Source organism: Hemicordylus capensis, chromosome 3 (genome assembly GCF_027244095.1).
Source record: "Hemicordylus capensis ecotype Gifberg chromosome 3, rHemCap1.1.pri, whole genome shotgun sequence".
Classification (NCBI taxonomy): domain Eukaryota; kingdom Metazoa; phylum Chordata; class Lepidosauria; order Squamata; family Cordylidae; genus Hemicordylus; species Hemicordylus capensis.
The window spans coordinates 116,484,304-116,501,802 of NC_069659.1; the positions used below are offsets into that span (position 1 = coordinate 116,484,304).

At 45.4% G+C, this 17,499-nt stretch overlaps 1 protein-coding gene across 1 annotated transcript in view; it reads right to left on the reverse strand.

The window, feature by feature from the left end:
* The window catches only part of BMX (BMX non-receptor tyrosine kinase), a 52,961-nt gene that overhangs the window by 24,741 nt on the left and 10,721 nt on the right, over positions 1-17,499 (reverse strand). The window contains exon 5 of the mRNA XM_053308929.1: positions 12,207-12,268. Coding sequence (XP_053164904.1) covers positions 12,207-12,268 — 62 coding nt within the window. The remainder of the gene's footprint in view (positions 1-12,206; positions 12,269-17,499) is intronic.

A 17,499-nucleotide genomic window follows, 5' to 3' on the forward strand; every position in this document is an offset into this window, starting at 1 on the left:
GAGACAGACGCATTACATGCAAAGCGAGATAAGTCAAGCCTTAATTTCTTATAATTGTGATGATCATGGCGTACAGCTCATGAAAACCCCAAATCCACAATCCCAGAAAATTAGAATATTACATGGAACCAAGAAGACAAGGATTGTAGAATAGAACAATATCGGACCTCTGAAAAGTAGACAGTGTACTGTGCTTGATTGGCCAGCAAACTCGCCTGACCTGACCCTATAGAGAATCTATGGGGCATTGCCAAGAGAAGGATGAGAGTCATGAGACCAATCAATGCAGAATTGCTGAAGGCCGCTAATGAAGCATCCTGGTCTTCCATAATACCTCATCAGTGCCACAGGCTGATAGCATCCATGCCACGCTGCATTGAGGCAGTAATTGCTGCAAAAGGGGCCCAAACCAAGTACTGAATACATATGCATGCTTATACTTTTCAGAGGTCCGATATTGTTCTATTCTTCAATCCTTGTCTTCTTGGTTCCATGTAATATTCTAATTTTCTGGGACTGTGGATTTGGGGTTTTCATGAGCTGTATGCCATGATCATCACAATTATAACAAATTAAGGCTTGCCTTATCTCGCTTTGCATGTAATGCGTCTGTCTCATATATCAGTTTCACCTTTTAATTTGCATTACTGAAATTAATGGACTTTTGCACTATATTCTAATTTTCCGAGTTTCACCTGTATGGACTTTGATTTCCAGGTGGAATATCTTCCAGGTCTTCAGAATACAGATGGTTTATCTTGACTTCCACTTCCAAGCCAAGAAGAGATCCCAGAAGAAGAGGATGAAGGCGTGCAAACAGGGCAAATAGCTTCATCCACTCATGGAGTGATCATGTCTTCTGAATGGAAAGCGGCCCTCAGCGCTGATCAAAGGCTTACTGAACTTAAACCATACATAACTAATGATGGCCATGCAAAAACAAGGTACCTGAACATCTTCAACTATACATGCATGTAACAAGTGAGCTGTCCCTTCTCAATGAGCTGGTGCTGAGGGCTGATCATTTGGTGGTGTCAACCTCCTTAAAAGGAAAAATGATCAAAATTGCCCATGAAGGGCATCACCTGGGCATGAGCTTGACTAAAAGAAAATCTGAGAAAGTTTTTGGTGGGCAGGTATGGACATACACATTGAAAACGTTATCAGGCACTGTATGGCTTGGGCTGTATCTGATAAGTCTTAGAAGACTTTTGCCACCCCCTTGACTCCAGTAGAGTATCTCAATGATCCCCGGGAAAAACCTACTCTGGATATAATGGGGCTTTTTGATAAGCAACACACAAAACTAAGGGTTTTTTACTGTGATGGTGGATTACTATTCCAGGTGTCCAGAAGTTTCATTTGCTGACAACATTACTACATATAGGTGATCCAGTTCGTTGAGGCAGCTTTTACGAAGGAAGGTCTTCCTAAAGAACTAGTGACTGATAATGGGGCACAGCTTACCACATTTGAAATGGAGCAATACTTGCATAACATGGGATAAAACACAAGACTATTGGTTTGCTCTATCCTTGAGGGAGTGACTTAGTGGAAAGAATGAACAGATTAGTGAAATAATGTTTACAACTGGCTACTGTGCAACAATAACAACCCTGGAAGGAGGAAATCAGTGAAATTGTATTTGCTTATCAAACTACTCCTCATTCTACTATAGGAAAATCACCTTTTGAACTACTGAGAGGATGCAAAGCTGCCACAAAACTTGCCCAATGTCAACAACAGATAGGGCTTTCCATGCCATCTCACCCAGAGGATGCAGATATTCGTGATCAAGTGAGGGAGAAGCAACACAAATATAAACTCCATGTGGATCAGAAACAGATTTCAAGCATTTCAGGTGGGGTACTTTGTTCAATTACAGCTGCCTTATAAAGTGAGAAAGAGATGTTCCCAATATTCTGGACCAAAACAAATAATCGAAATCTGAGGAGATTCTGACATCGTGGATGATGGAAAGAAATTGAACAGTTTGAGACTTTCAAGCATGCATGCTATGAGAAAAGAGGAAAGGGAGTCTGATCTCAAGAAAGAAACTGGAGAGGAATTTTATCTTGCCTCCAGTTTTGGCCTCACAGATGAGGCTGATGAAAGTGATAGACAATTCTCTGTATCAAAAAACAAATCACTAAAAGCTCCTGTGCCAGAGACCCCAAGAATTAGGAAAAGTGTGCATGACAGGAGACCACTTAAAATACTTCATCACCAAATTTTTAATGAATTCAGTTCTGTTTGTTATAAAGGGGAGGGATGTGTTGTATTCTATCTAGCAATCTTTTATGTTTATTAATTAGACGTTTGTCCCTGTGGGGATCCTGTAGAGTGTGTGGGGTAGAGTCAGAAAGAAAAGTGAGGGAAAGGAGGAGTAAAAAAATGCAGTTGTTTCTGAACAAAGTATAGTTAAACAAACATAAGATTGCTTTGTGTTTATGTAGGAAGCAGCTATAAAACAAGCACTTCACATACATTATCTCAATAATCCTTAAATAGCCTTGAAAGGTAGAACCTACATGTAAATAAAGAAACCAGCATTTGAAGTTTGTTTTACTATGAGAACTTGAAGTCAAGCAACCAAGAATGTATTGAACGGGGAGTTCCCCCTCATCTCTATTTAAAAAGGGTTCACAAACTCTAGGTATGCATAAATGAAACTTTTAAAATTATAGTTACGTAACATTTAATGGCCAAGGATCTTAAACATAAATAGGCAAGTGCGAGCAAATAGGCAAGTAAGTCCAGTAGCGTAGGGAGGCCAGCGGCGGCCCGGGTTCAGCCCACTGCCAGCAGCCTCCCTAGCCACACCCCTTGCATGGCTGGGGCACGATGCACGGCCCCTGAGTGTGGCTGCCCAGGTTCTTTCAACCCGTTCACGCTATAGTGGCTCCACTCCTGAGTAATTCCCAAGGAATCCAAAAGGATCTACTCCCAAGAAAGTGTGCACAGGATTGCCCTTAGCTGTGTGTGGTTGTTTTTTTTTGTGGGGGGGAATAGTGTGCATAAACATTTATACTGGCCAATAAGTAATATATTAATTTGCTTCATGTTTGGCTATTGGCTAAACTCAAGGAGCTACAAGTAAGGGTTGAGAGAGTTTCCTGCCTGCAACCTTGGAAAAGCCGCTGCCAGTCTGTGTAGACCAGGGATCCTCAACGTTGGGCCCCCAGATGTTCTTGGACTTCAACTCCCATAATCCCCAACCAAAGGCCACTGGGGCTGGGGATTATGGGAACTGAAGTCCAAGAACATCTGGGGGCCCGACATTGAGGATCCCCGGTGTAGACAATACTGAGCTAGATAGACCAATGGTCTGACTCAGTATATGGCAGCTTCCTCAGATGTAAAGAAAAACCATGGTTTCTTTGCTGCATGCACAAGCTGCAGCAAGTCACAGGGTTGTTTGCTTGCTCCCCTTTGTGTTTTATATGTCCTTGTGGGAGGACATACAAGATGTTCTGTCACAGTTTGTAACAAATTGCCATTTCCCAGCTTGTTCAAATCACAACCTATTTCTGTATTGATATTCTGGTTTGTTAAATAAATCTGATTTGCATAAATGAACTACACTGGGAAGCTTTAAATTTCGGACGCATTCAGTTGTCTAACCACAGTTAAACATGGCCGGGGTTGTAACTCCATTACGCCCAAATGCACGAAACTGCGGTTATGGGGTGAAAGCGTCCTGTGGTTTGCCCTGCCAAACTCCGATTTGAATCTTGGGTTATCTAAAGTTCGCTGCCGAGACCGATGGTTTGGCCACCGATGCGTTATGTCTGAGCGCTGACGCAGCTATAACCGTGGTTTGGGATTTTCAAACCATAATCATAGAGGCAGCAGTACAGACCCACATGAGAACATGGCTGCTCCATGCTTTCGGTGCTGGCAGCTGCTTAGGAAAACCAGCCCCGCCCCTCCCGTCAGCTACGCAGCTATGGAGTTGCCTGGCCACAGGGCGACTGTGGCTCATCCCAGACTTGTCAAGCTGCAGAGTTACGCAGGGGTTGGGCATCCCTGATTCTCATTCTGTCACTTGCTCCCCCCACCTGGCATGTGGTAGGCAGAGGATCTGGGATGACAGGATGGGCAGTGAGTTCTTTGCTCCCTAAGAAGAGAGCAACAGTCATGTATGTTCACAAACACAAACACTCCAGGTGACAGCATAAGCAGGGCACCGTATCGTAGCGTAGTAGGGCAGAAAACATTTTACCAGGGTGGGTGGGTTGCCCATAGTCAGGTTTAAAAGGCAGCCGCAAGTAGGGAACCTGGAGCAGGAAAGTTCTATTCTTTTCACATATAGGTTGGGGAGGGGGCAGCCAGCCCCTCCCTCAGGTGGGGATATTTGCTCCCTAAGTCTTGCTCCTGAGAAGTACCATCTGTGAGGACTAAGTGCAAATGCATGGGATGGCATCCCTGTTGTATGGGAAATGGCCATCACCATGCTGGAGACCTATCCCGGTCTCTCTGATTGTCACCAAGCTGCTGTTAAACCCTGCGCCCTGCCAGCCCGCCAGCCCATGTGGGGATGTGCACCTGTGGCCCCGAAGGGCAAGCCCAATGTCTTGGGCCAGCTGGAAGTTGGGGTTCTCCTCTCCCAGAAATCCCCACACTGGGAGATCTGCATATGGCACCATGCCAGGCCAGAGCCGGGAAATTTGAACGGGTTCAAAGCTCCGTGCCCAACCCCTGTGGCAATGCAAGCAGGTATACACCATCCATGCAAGCAGGTATGCTCTGGCATTTCAGGTATCCCCTCATTGCAGGGATAGCCAGCATGAACAGGGCATGAACAGCAAAGGGCATGAACAGGGTGGGAAGCACATATTCGGGGGCGGGGGGAGAATCCTCTATGGGTTAGAGGGGCTGCCTCAGGCAGGGATTCTGGAGCAGCCAAGTTCTGTCTTTTCAACAGAAAGGTTGGGAGAGGGGGCCCAGCCCCCACCCTGGGAGAAAATGTGCAGTCCCTTGGCTTACTCATGAGCAGGACCAGGCAGCTGGATCAGCAGTGCTCTACCATCAGTGGTCAAACTGCAGCTCAAGAGAGTGCCAGGCCACGGAGATACCCCCCCACAACTCATAAGAACAATAAGAACAGCCCTGCTGGATTAGGCACAAGGTCCATCTAGTCCAGCATCCTGTTTCACACAGTGGCCCAACTGATGCTTCTGGGGAGCCCACAGGCAAGAGGTATGTGCATGCCCTCTCTCCTGCTGTTGCTACCCTGCAACTGGTATTTAGAGGCATCGTGCCTCTGAAGCTGGACATGGCCCACAGTCATCAGACTAGTAGCCATTGATAGACCTGTCTTCCATGAATCTGTCTAAACCCCTTTTAAAGCCATCCAAGCTGGTGGCCATCACCACATCCCATGGCAAGGAATTCCATAGATTAATTATGCACTGTGTGAAAAAGTACTTGCGCTTGTCAGTCCTAAATTTCCCAATCTTCAGTTTCATGGGGTGACCCCTGGTTCTAGTGGTATGAGAGAAAAATTTCTCTCAATCTACCCTTTCCACTCCATGCATAATTTTATACATTTCGATCATGTCTCAGCCACCTTTTTTCCAAGGTAAAGAGCCCCAGATGCTGTAGCCTAGCCTCATAAGGAAGGTGCTCATGAGAAGGTGCTCATGACAACTCATGAGAAGAACCATCCAAGGGAAGGGGAAAGAAGAGCCAACCACAATCACCAATATTATGTGATGGCGAAGCATCCCCTTCTCCCACTGACAGCCCTCTCATGAGAGTGTCAGGCCACTGGGGGTCTAAATAGAGCAAGATTGCTTTGTTGGTGGCAGCCATCGGGTGGAGTACCCCAGAGACAGCTTTCCACATCACTGGGACAGCACCCATGCTGCTGCAAAAATGTACCACCTGACAGTCTGCCCACCTGCCCATGTGGACATGTTCACCTCCTTCCTGTGCCCCCAGGGGTGCTGCCGCCATCCTAGGGCAGCTGAGAATTGGGCATCCTTTCTCCCACTGCACTGTGTGTGGGAAATGGTGGGCAGGGGTATCCCAGAGACTGCTTTCCTGATCCTAGGGACAGCGGCCAAACTGCAGTGGAAACAAGCCCTCTGCCTGGCTGTCTGCACATGTGCACAGTGCACCCCTGCTGCCCTGTGGTCAGGAGAGAAGAGGAAAGTGCCCTTTCCCATGATTCCCTGTGCCTGCTGATCTGCATACAGTGCGCAGACAGAGTGGACCTGGGATTTTTGGATTTGTGTAAATGTACATCCCATTGGTTCACTCCACGTCTGTGCATGTAGCCAGGCAATGGCACATAGGGTGTCAGGATCTCCTTCAGAGATCCCCGCTCCTGCAAGGCTTCAGAGGGATTTAGGGAGAGGGAGGTAGTGGAGAACCAGTTCTAATTTTATCATAGAGAGTTGGGGGCCCCACTAAAGCACCCCCTGGGTTCATTAATAGTTAAGTGAGCTGGCTCAACTTGTGACCTCACAGACCACAGGGTGAGAAATGCCCTTCAGCAGGCACAGCACATATTCCCAGTATGAATGTGGGGACTATTCCTGAGAATATTATCATGAGAGGGCTAACCCACTCAGCAGCAAGTTGCCAGATAGCGGATTTTGGATGGTTCTGCATGGACTGCTTTGCCGGGGTCACCCCTTGTGACATCCTCCTTGATTATGTTGGGACAACCCCCCCCCACACACACACACCAGCATCATTTGCCCTCTCCTATCTGCATATCCCATACTAGCAAATGTGGATTTCCCCCTCCCCCCTCATATTGAAAGCGGAACCCCACCCCCATCCCAGGTCTCAAAACTGCCAAAGAATTGGTGCTTGTGTGGTGCTTTCAGGGTGTGGGGCTACTTGTGGGGGGGGGCGGTGCCATCAGTGGCAGAAGAAGTGCTGGCATTGCAGAGCTTAAAGAGCTCGAAATGCCCTTTCCCTGCTGTGACTGGGAGGTGCGCTCCGAAAATGCACGATCGTGTTCGGCATGCCCCCTTCGAGATCATGGCCAATCGCGGCTGACCTGCTGATGCGGTAACATTTTGTCCACAGTCTGGCCATGGAGCTTGCTGGGATCGGCCTTGGAGGCCGAGCAGCGGGGAAGGGCTCTCTTCTCCTGCATCTGGGGTTTGGTGGGCCATAGTTTGGTGGCCGTCTGCCAAGCAATTTGGAGTTCTAAATCAAAACCTCAGCCACCTTTAACTGCAGTTATCTGTTACGTATGAATGCGGCCTTCCTTTCTTTGTGTGTGAAGAAGGAAAAGGGGGAGAGTAGGAGCCCAAGATTCAAGTTTGTGAACACAATGACAAAAGGTGTTTTGATTCATCTAAATTGAGTCAGACACTCTGGCTTGAAATCATGTTCGATTCTACACATATATTTACACAAGAGCACTGTTTTTATTTAGGAGCTGCCGTTGTGGAATTTGAGGCCAGTACTCTACTGGCCCAAATGCCCTTTTCAAAGGAGGAGGGGGAGATTGTAGCAGAGAGAAAAAGATGCTACAAGAAAAAGTAAGCCCTGGCCAGGAAGGGAGGGAGGGTAGGCTGGCAGAGCAGGCTGGGCTGAGGGCATGGAAAAAGCTGTTCAGCATGCTTTGCACACCTCGCAGATTCAGAAAGGGGTCTGAGACAGGAAGATGAGGGGACAAGAAAAACTGCTTGGCATTTTGCATGTTTGGGGATGGGGGGCAGCAGCCTATCACACTGTTCCCAATAAACTGTGAGTGGGGCCTATCCAATAGGATACCAGGATTATGCAGGCTGACTGAAAGAAAGAAAGGGCAAAGGGCCCTAGCAGAGTGGAAGATTTTACAACTCCTACAATACTAGTAGGAAAAAATCCCCCGTTCTATGCCTTTCTGCCAGGGCCCTTTCACCTTCAGTCAGTAGGAATTTCGCCCGTTTATGTTCACATCCAAAAAACTAGCACTGGACCTAGTACATAGAGTGAGTACTGAAGGAGGCCACTAAGACTAGTTACTACACTAGCTGGTAAGATCAAAGAGAGCCAATGGCTTCAGCTGTCAGTCTTCACAACCTGACACTATTTACAGAGAACAAATAATGTTCAGGCAGCAAAATACTTTAGATTAAAGGGAACGTAGAGCTGGATTAGACGTGATGTTGGCCAACACAATAAGATCTAACATGCTTTCTTTTTCTTGTGTAAATAAGTCATGCAAGGGCCCCATACCCAGAAAGGGGGGGTAGTGAGGCTTTAACCCTAGCCCCCCGTTGCAGTCCCAAGGCAGATGGGGCCCATCTATTTAAACAAGAAAAGCTCCAATTGGCTCAAATAAAAGCCTTTTCCTGTAAGCAACTCACATGAGGGAGGATCAATCCAGACTGTGAGAATGGGGTGGTACGGTCAAAGACCCCTACCTTCCCATGGTCCTGATCCAGACTAGGTCCCCTGTGTTAGGATATGCAACAGCTGTGGCTTCGCTTGCTGTATAGTTTGCATGTAATCTATTATAAGGCCAGAGGGGGCATTATAGGTTCCTCTGTATTGGTTAGGCTAGCTCAGAGTAGCTAGGCGTTTCTATTCTCTTTCCTGTTCTTGTTTGTTCCTGTTCCTTTGTGTATGAGTCAACAACTTCTGTACTGATCTCTGAGTGCCTTTGTCTCACAAGTAAAGTTATCTTAAAAAAATCTTTCACTGGTGTTTGCTCTGTACTCCCCACAGACAAAACACACTCTGCAACACCTTGCACAGGCTATTTACATAAGAGAAAGCAAGCATGTCATGGCTAATGATGTGACTCACATTTCATTTGGCTATAACACAACTGTTAATTGGGTGGAGAAAAGTTCAAGTCTATAAAGGAGTCAAGATTATGAAGGGAGAAGTTCATAATGTGATCCTTTTGTTTACTGTTTGCTATTCATAAACTAGTATGGGGTCAATCACGCAAAAGGAGGCTTTAAAACACCATTAGGCACTCTGTTCTAAGGAAATTCCACAGAGGCATTGCATTACACATTTAGGCTTCTTTTATTTAATGCATGGTGACATAAATGCATGGTGACAAGCTCAATAGATGTAAAGAAGCCACTTTGCTATTAAAAATGCCAGAGCATTCATTGGAGGTTTTCAGAGTCTGGACAGCCATCTATCAGAGATGTTGTAGCAGTTTCCTGCACCAAGTGGGGGTCTTGACAAGAAGGCCTCCAAGGTCCCTTCCAATGTGAACATTCCATTATTCTATGCTCTGTCTTTGCCTTCAAATTGGCTGGGGACTAGGGATGTGTGAACTGGATCGAGGTTGAACTGGCTTGCCACTCAAACTGATCCAGCTCCAGGGCTCACTCTCGAACCGGACTAGGCCTGGTTTGGTTCGAGGTCAAGGCGAACCTGCCAGACTGGTACTGTTTTTAAAAGAAATACCCCCCAAATGGTGGACTTACTGCCATTGCGAGGCTTTGGGGATGCTGTCATGGCCATGCGGGGGTGGGGTGGGGGTGGGGTGGGACTGCTGAGTTCCCCCCTCACCCTGATCTCCAATGGCCCATTTCGGGCCTCTGTGAACTGGTGGTGGCCATTTTGGAGGTTGCCACATATGCGCACTGGCTGTCTGTGTGGCCGGTTGACCTGGCCATCTGTGTGGCCGGTTGACCTGGCCATACAGATGGCCAGTGTGCATGTGCAGTGGAGGCCTTCAAAATGGCCTTCACCAGTGCATAGAGGCTCAGAACGGGCTGAAAACTGCCCCAAATGGGCCATTAGAGACCAGGGGGATGCCTATGGAGGGAGGGGAAACCTCAGCCAATTTTTTGTTTTTTGTTTTAATTTAGTTTCCCTTCCCGCTCAAGCCAGGCCCGAATTGGTTTGTACTCGAGCTGGACTGGGCCCGGCTCTAGTGTGCATAGAACTGGACTGGACCCAATTCGAGTCTGGTTCTACTTGAACCGAATTGGATTTTCCGGTTTTGTGCACACCCCTACTGGTGATTGTTTCCTTGTTTGCTGATTCTGTGGTGGTACCCTGCCATGCTGGTGGGACGGGGTGGGGGGCAGTTACCAGAGAATTATCAGTACTTCAGCCTAGAGTTTCCAGGATTCTTTGAGGAAAACATGGCTTTTAAAAGTTGTCTAAAATTGACAAGTTTGTAGTGTAGATAGGACATATGGCTCTGTGAGTCCACAACTTTATTATAAGAATTAACTACTATTATTCTAATAATAGCAGTTAAGAATGGAATCTGTTCATCATGCTTTCTTGGGTATAGGACTGCCAGTTGTCAAAATAAAAAATCTGGTCCTTTGAGGAGACCAGGAATGGGCACAGCTCAGAGTGAAACATGCTGTAATTTTGGAGTACAGCATAGCAGTTTGCGGGTAAGCCTGGGGTGGAGCCCAGCCCCAAAGTGGCCCCTTCATCAAAAGGTTTCTACTTTTTTAAAAAAATGATGTGGTGAGGGGCATAGGGAGCCTAGCATTGCCCAATTATTGTCCTGGCTATTGGTCAAAAACAACTCCTCCCTACCCCACAAAAAACCCATCAACTCAGGCCTGGCCAATCCCCACTCCATGCCCCCAGTTGGTTGATCCTGCTTGTGTGGTAAGTGGTGGTGGCAGAACAATTCATGCAATCATCTAGATATGGCCTTTTTTCATAAAATTCCACTTTGGCAATGAGATGGAAATACTAGTGGTATTCATTAGGTTCCAAATGCTGATGGGAGAGAGAAGAGATGCTATAAGCAGCATTTCACTTGTTTGTGTTGCTGGGAGAACTATGAATCCTCATCTTTTCAGAATTATGCACACACACGTAGTATGTGTTATGAACCTTGTCAATTTGATGGCATCTCTAGAATGCATAGTAGCAGGTAACTCTAATCTGTTACTTGATGATATTGTCATGTTTCTGATCCAATTCTTCAGTATGTTACTACTTTTCTAACAATAACTCATTTATTTTGTGTTTCATCATGGATCTTCTGAGTACTGTCATATATTACTTTAATATATTTTTTAATTTTTTGCTTTCCAGAACTGCCCCTGAAAACAAAGTTAATTAAAATGATCTTCATGTCTAATTGTAAAGTCTGTTCACCTGATTTGCATGATTGGTAATCTCACAAGACAAAGTAATGCTTGTCCAAAAGTCATCAGAGAGAGTTTGCAGGTCAAAATGGAGTGTTAATTGAAAGTAGCAACTCAGTCCCTTAAAGAGGTGGATGAGTATATGCTTAGTTTTTTTAAGTATACATTGAAAAACAGCCCATCCTTTGAAAAATCTTTAACCATAGTATTTGTGAGTTCAAAGAAATTTTTAAGCAGAAACTAAATTAAGCCCACAACGTATATGTCAAGCAACAAGCATTGATAGTTGCTGCCTCAAAAAAATAGTGATTGACATGATGAGGAAAATTACTCAAAGTCATCCCATTGAAATTAAAAGACAAGTTAGGTAATGTCAGTCAGTCATTGTCCTGGGCCATTCTGCCTGAGAACTTGTTTGTACAGTCAAGAGCTTGTTTCCTAAGACTGCATCTAGACTACAGGATTTGGGAATTCTGTTCCTGTGTTCCTGATCTCCAGAATCCAGATGTTCAGAATCTTTCACCTTATGCTGGGCCTTCTTTGCTGCACCAGCTATAAGGAAAGAAGCTGCAAACTGGAATGGCCCAGGGTGTTTTTCACACAGCAGGCTTTACCAGGAATTTACTGCGAGTTCAAAGTTGCCCAAAATAACTGACACAAAAAGTGGATTTTTTTAACCCTGTATATAAATTGGGCTGCACTCTAACCCACAATGAAAAACCTGAATCATGTGTGAAATACCCCAAGAGTTCGCAGGGACTTTAGGTTAAATCTGGCCAATTTGTGAACACATATGCTCCATTTTGGATTAGATGCGAGCTAAAACCCTGTGTGAGAAACGCCCAGAAGATTCTTTTTTTCTAAGAGGACTAACTGTGTCAATACAAAGAAGGGATTCCAAAGCAATAAGGCCACACCCTTCTGCTGGGGCCATGCACAGTTCACTACATTTCTCTATGGAAATGAACTCTACCCATCAGAGATAATAATCTATGACTGGTTATGCGATAAAAAGATACAATTTTCATACATACTGTTTATCTCCAATGAAAGAGGCGAGTCAAGGGCCTCTCTTTTTGCCAGGAGCATCCTACTGATCTTTCAGTAGGATTTAGCAGCACATCAGACTCTACAGACAACTTAAATTTATTTAAGACTCACCAGTTCTCCTGGTATGGAAGGGAGTGGCTTCACTGCACTGCTTGCACCATGTGGACTGGAGTCTACATCAAGAACAACAGAAAACGCTGGATGAATTTCATGTCCCAAATCTGCACCCACAAATAGACTTTGGGTAACCCCACAGCTCTGATTATGATAGAAGGACTAGAGTACACAGGGTGAACTACAGTATTTATTTATTATTTATTTATTTAACACATTTGTATACCTCCCAAAATGCTAGTCTCTGGGCAGTTTAAAACAAAACAATAAGAACAACCGATAAAAAGATTAAAATATTACAACAATTAAAATTTTAAATGTTAAAATTATTAAAAACACAATTGAAACAATATCTAATTAAAAGCTATAGGTTATAACCCAAACCTTGTATTTTGCCCGGAAACTTATTGGTTTGGCAACTAGTGTTGATCTTTTAAGATAGGAGTGATATGGTCTCTCCGAGATTACCCAGAGACCAACCTGGCTGCCACATTCTGGACTAACTGCAGTTTCCGGGCTATGTACAAAGGCAGCCCCACATAGAGCGCATTACCATAATCAGGAGGTGACCAGCAGATGTACTACTGTTCTGATGTCATTTATCTCCAGAAATGGACATAGCCAGTATATCAGCTGAAGCTGGTAAAAGGCATCTCTGGCCACTGCCTCAACCTGGGACACCAGGGAGAGGTTTGTGTCCAGAAGCACCTCAAGACTGTGTACCTGTTCCTTCTGGGGAGGTGTGAACCCATCCAGAACTGGCAGATCAAAATCATCTCCCGAGTTCTGACCACACACAATAAGTGCCTCCGTCTTATCTAGATTCAGCCTCAGCTTGTTTTCTCTCATCCAGCCCACCACTGCCTCCAGGCAGGCATTTAGGGAGGTTATGATGTTGACATGGAGAAAAAGATTTGGGTGTCATCAGCATACTGATAACACCCCACTCCAAATCCCCTGATGATCTCTCCCAGTGGTTTCATGTAGATGTTAAACAACACCGGAAACAAGACGGAGCCCTGAGGGACACCACACTGAAGTTCAGTTTTTGAAGAACAGTCCCTGAGGGACACCATCTGGAATCTGCCCAAGAGGTAAGAGTTGAACTACTGCAAAGCAGTGCCTCCCACCCTCAACTCCCTCAGATACTCCAGAAGGATACTATGGTCGATAGTATTGAAAGCCGCCGAAAGATCCAAGAGGACCAACAGAGTCACACTTCCTCTGTCAATTCCCAATTGGAGATCATCCATCAGGCCGACCAAGGCAGTCTTCACCCCATAGCCCACCCAAAAGCCTGTCTGAAATGGGTCTAGATAATCAGTTTCATCCAAGACTGCCTGGAGTTGGGAGGCCACCACCCTCTCAATTACCTTGCCCAGCCACCGAAGGTTGGCTTCTTCAGACAGGCTTCTTCAGAAGTGGTCTAATAATTACCTCATTAAGGCAAGGAGGCATCCTGCCCTCCCTCAGAGAAGCATTTATGATCTCTACTAGGCCTTCTACAACAACCTCCCTGCCAGATAGTATTAGCCACGTCGAGCAAGGGACAAGAGAACAGGTGGTAGGCTACATCGCTCCAAGCAGCTTGTCCACATCCTCACAAGTCACAAACTGAAACTGATCCAGCCTGACCATGTAAGAGGAGTCACTGGTAGAGTTGTGCGTTTTGGTTCCCCCCCCCCTGGTTTTTTTTTGCCCAAATCTGAAACACCCCCATTTTGTTCTTTGAAATCAGCCAATCTGAAACACCCCAGTTTTGTTCTTTGCTCGAAATTGCAAAATCCGAATCCGAAATGTTTTGGATTTTTTAAAATGGCCACAGGGAAAAACTAGTGGGTGGGAGTGGTAGTTCCCAATGGGTGGAAACTACCACCCAAATTTCAGAAGAATTGGGCAAAGGGCTGATTTTTGGTGAATTTTTGAATATAGGATTTTCCCCATAGGGAAGAATGGAGGTTTCAGCAAAAATATAGCTTCATTTTGGGGGGGGAGGGGTGACCCAGAGCAGAGTATGGTGGGTGGTAGTGCCGAGTGGGGGCAAGGAAGCTGCTAGAATTATTTCAAAGGAATTGGGCAGAGGGCTGATTTTTAAAGATGTAATGGAGTTTGCGCGTCTGTAAAGTTCTTCCCCATAGGGAATGATGAACCTCCATAATTCCTGCCCCATAACTGCACTTGGGGGGCACCAGGGTGGCCCAGAGTGAGTGGTGGTATAGAGCACATAGGGTGCCAGCCACCCCCCTGGGTTGCTAACCCATGGGGTACTGGGTTCTGTTGTTTCTGAGATGTTTTGAGTGTAGAATTCAAATTCTCTGGTAGCATATGAGAGTGGATTCATGGTTTGTCGTTGAAAATCTCAGATGCTACCAGAGAATCTACACACAGAACACCTCAGAAATAACAGAACCCAGCACCCCATGGGTTAGCAACCCATGGGGGTGGTTGGCACCCTGTGTGCACTACACCACCACTCACTCCCGGCCACCCCAGTGCCCCCCAGGTGGAGTTATGGGTCTTCTGAAACCTCCATTATTCCCTGGGGGGGGGGGAACCTTAAAGAAGCGTAAACTTCAGCAATTCCTAAGAAATCAGCCCTTTGCCCCATTCCTTTGGAATCCCTTGGGGCACTGCCACCCAACCCACTGTTTTTCCCCTCAGGCCCCCTTTCTGCCCCTAATCTGCCCCAAAGACATGTCAACTTTAGAAATTCTTTAAAAAATCAGCCCTTTCCCCAATTCCTTTGGAATCTGGGTGGCAGCAGGCACCCATTGGGGCACTACTACATGAACCACTCTTCTGCCCCAAAGCCCTCTCTCTGCCCCAAATCCTCCCCAAATAACATCAACATCACACATCAACAACAGCAGAGCTTTGGAAAAAATCAGGCAGATTTCCAAAGGTAACGCACATCTACATCCCCCCCTGCCCAAAATGCAATTGATCTACACACAACAGTATGAAACAACAACAATGAAATGCACACTGCCCCACTGGCCAATGAGGGTAAATGCACACTGCCCCACTAGCCAATGAGGGTAAAATTTACCCTTAAATTTGCTTAAAAGGAATAAGGAGGCAATTGCCAGCAGATCAGCCCATGCTTTCGCTGGCCAATCTGCGGGCTGGAAGGGCTGGAAATTCAAACAGATGTCAAAACTCAAAATGGAGACTGAAGGAGAAAGACTTTTTGCGATTGCAAAATGGAGTTCCAAAACAGTCGAAACAACAAAACGTTTTGTATCCAAAACAGGGACATTTTTTTTTGGCTACAAAATTTTCTGTTTTGAGCACTGGGTGTTTTGTTTTGGCTACAAAACAGCTGAAATGACCTATTTTGTGCACAAAACGTTTTGTATCCAAAACGAAATGCACATCCCTAGTCACTGGACACCTCCAATTCAGACTCTGCAATAATTGTGGGGTCTAAATCCAAGTCAGTCCGAATACGAGAGAATTTATCCACCAAAAAAATCATTAAATAGGTCACAGCGGGTAACAGATAGTTCCAAATTCTGATTCAAGGGAGGAGGGACACTTACTAGCCCTCTCACAACCCTGAACAACTCTGCTGGATGTGAACTTGTGGATGCAATAAGGGCTGAAAAGATTCGCTTCTTTATCATCCGTATTTCCAGAGAATAGATCGTCAAATGTGCTCTATTTTGTAATCTGTCAGATTTGAGTTGAGTCTTCTTCTACTTGCGTTCCAGTCGTCTACCTTGTCGCTTCAGCCCCTGTAGTTCTTCTCTATTCCAAGGGGCCAATTTTGAAGCGGGTCGGAGAGGACGCTTAGGAAAGATCATGTCTACTGCCCTGGTGAGTTTGCTGTTCCAATTCTCCACCAGGGCATCAACAGGATCACCAGCAGAGCCAACCAAAAAAAACCACACACACACACACACAAAAACCCAACAACACTGGGGCTCTGTTACACCTATTTGCATGCAACGTGTAATTTGCCTCTCACAGTGAAAAATTATTATTATTGTGATGATCAGAATAAATTCTTCTTCGTGGGGAATATTTATTAATGGAGGCAGCATACCTGTAAGTATCAGATGCAGGGGACAAGTGACATATTTTAGTGTGTGTCGTTGTTGGAAAGATTTGATCTGCTCTAGCAAAGCAATTCTTATGATTTTACATTTGAAGCAAGATTAGCCTAGCTCCTCCCCTGCCCCCTTTAAAAACCTTAAACATAAATGGCATTTATTATACATTATGAGTTTTTTACTCCACATACTGGCTGACATATTGTGCAACAGTACATCAGTCTAGTAATGTTGTATAGGTTTGTGCATTTCGATTGGGCAACGAAACATCTTGTGTCTGAAAATGGCATTTTTGGATTTTTGTATACAAATCAAAATAAAAAAAATAAAAACAATTTTTTTTGTATACAAATTGAACTGACCCTATTTTGGAGCCGAAGTTTTGTTGTTTTGTTCTTCAGACCTTTGGTCTTCTGACAGCAGCAACTAGAGAGGCAGTGAATGTCTGTCAAGAAGAGCTTAGCAGAAGATAAGATATGCAGAAATCAGGCACAGCATCCCTGAGGCAGCTCATTTCCTTGGAATGTGTTCTATTGTGATGCAATTATGTGCTAAGAAATTCTGATTAACCATTGCCAGCTCTAACAAACAGTGCCCTGTTTCCACTCTGTCTGGGCTGATTGCTTTTTTGCGGGGGAGTTTGGTTCAATTCATCAACAAGGTACTAGCTTGCTTCTGCCTTTCTGGGTACCTCATTCAAGAGAGAGAGAAAAAAGACTAATTTTGCATTGCATGTCTAAACTCATGATCCCATGATGCCATGCTTGCCTTGCTGCCAGCCTGAGCCCAGCATGCAAGCCTCCTATGGCTATTGAGTACCAGTCTGGGAATGGATTAATCTGCTGCTGCATTGCTTGCATTTTTTGTTCCAGAAGATTCCCCCCCCCCACCCCTTGAGAGAATCACTGCCTGACTGTGCCCTGTGCCAGCCAACAGCCACCAGTGTCCTGAGTGAGTGGGGAGGCAAGCTGGAGGAGGGTTTGGGGCCGCAATTGAATTTAAAATGTGGTTTAGTTTAGAGGAAGTTTAAACAGGGATTCTGTGTGGGAGAATCTAGCTATTGTGTAGCTATAGTTATTGTGTCTCTCTGTTCCCTTACTGCTCCCTATTTAGTTACAATTTATATGTATATACTGTATATATAATGCAATTCAAATGCCTGCCTGCCTGCCTAGGATGGTTTGTTGTTCTGCTGCATCTGTGTGATCTTGCTTTGGAAAGCTGGCTATTGTTGT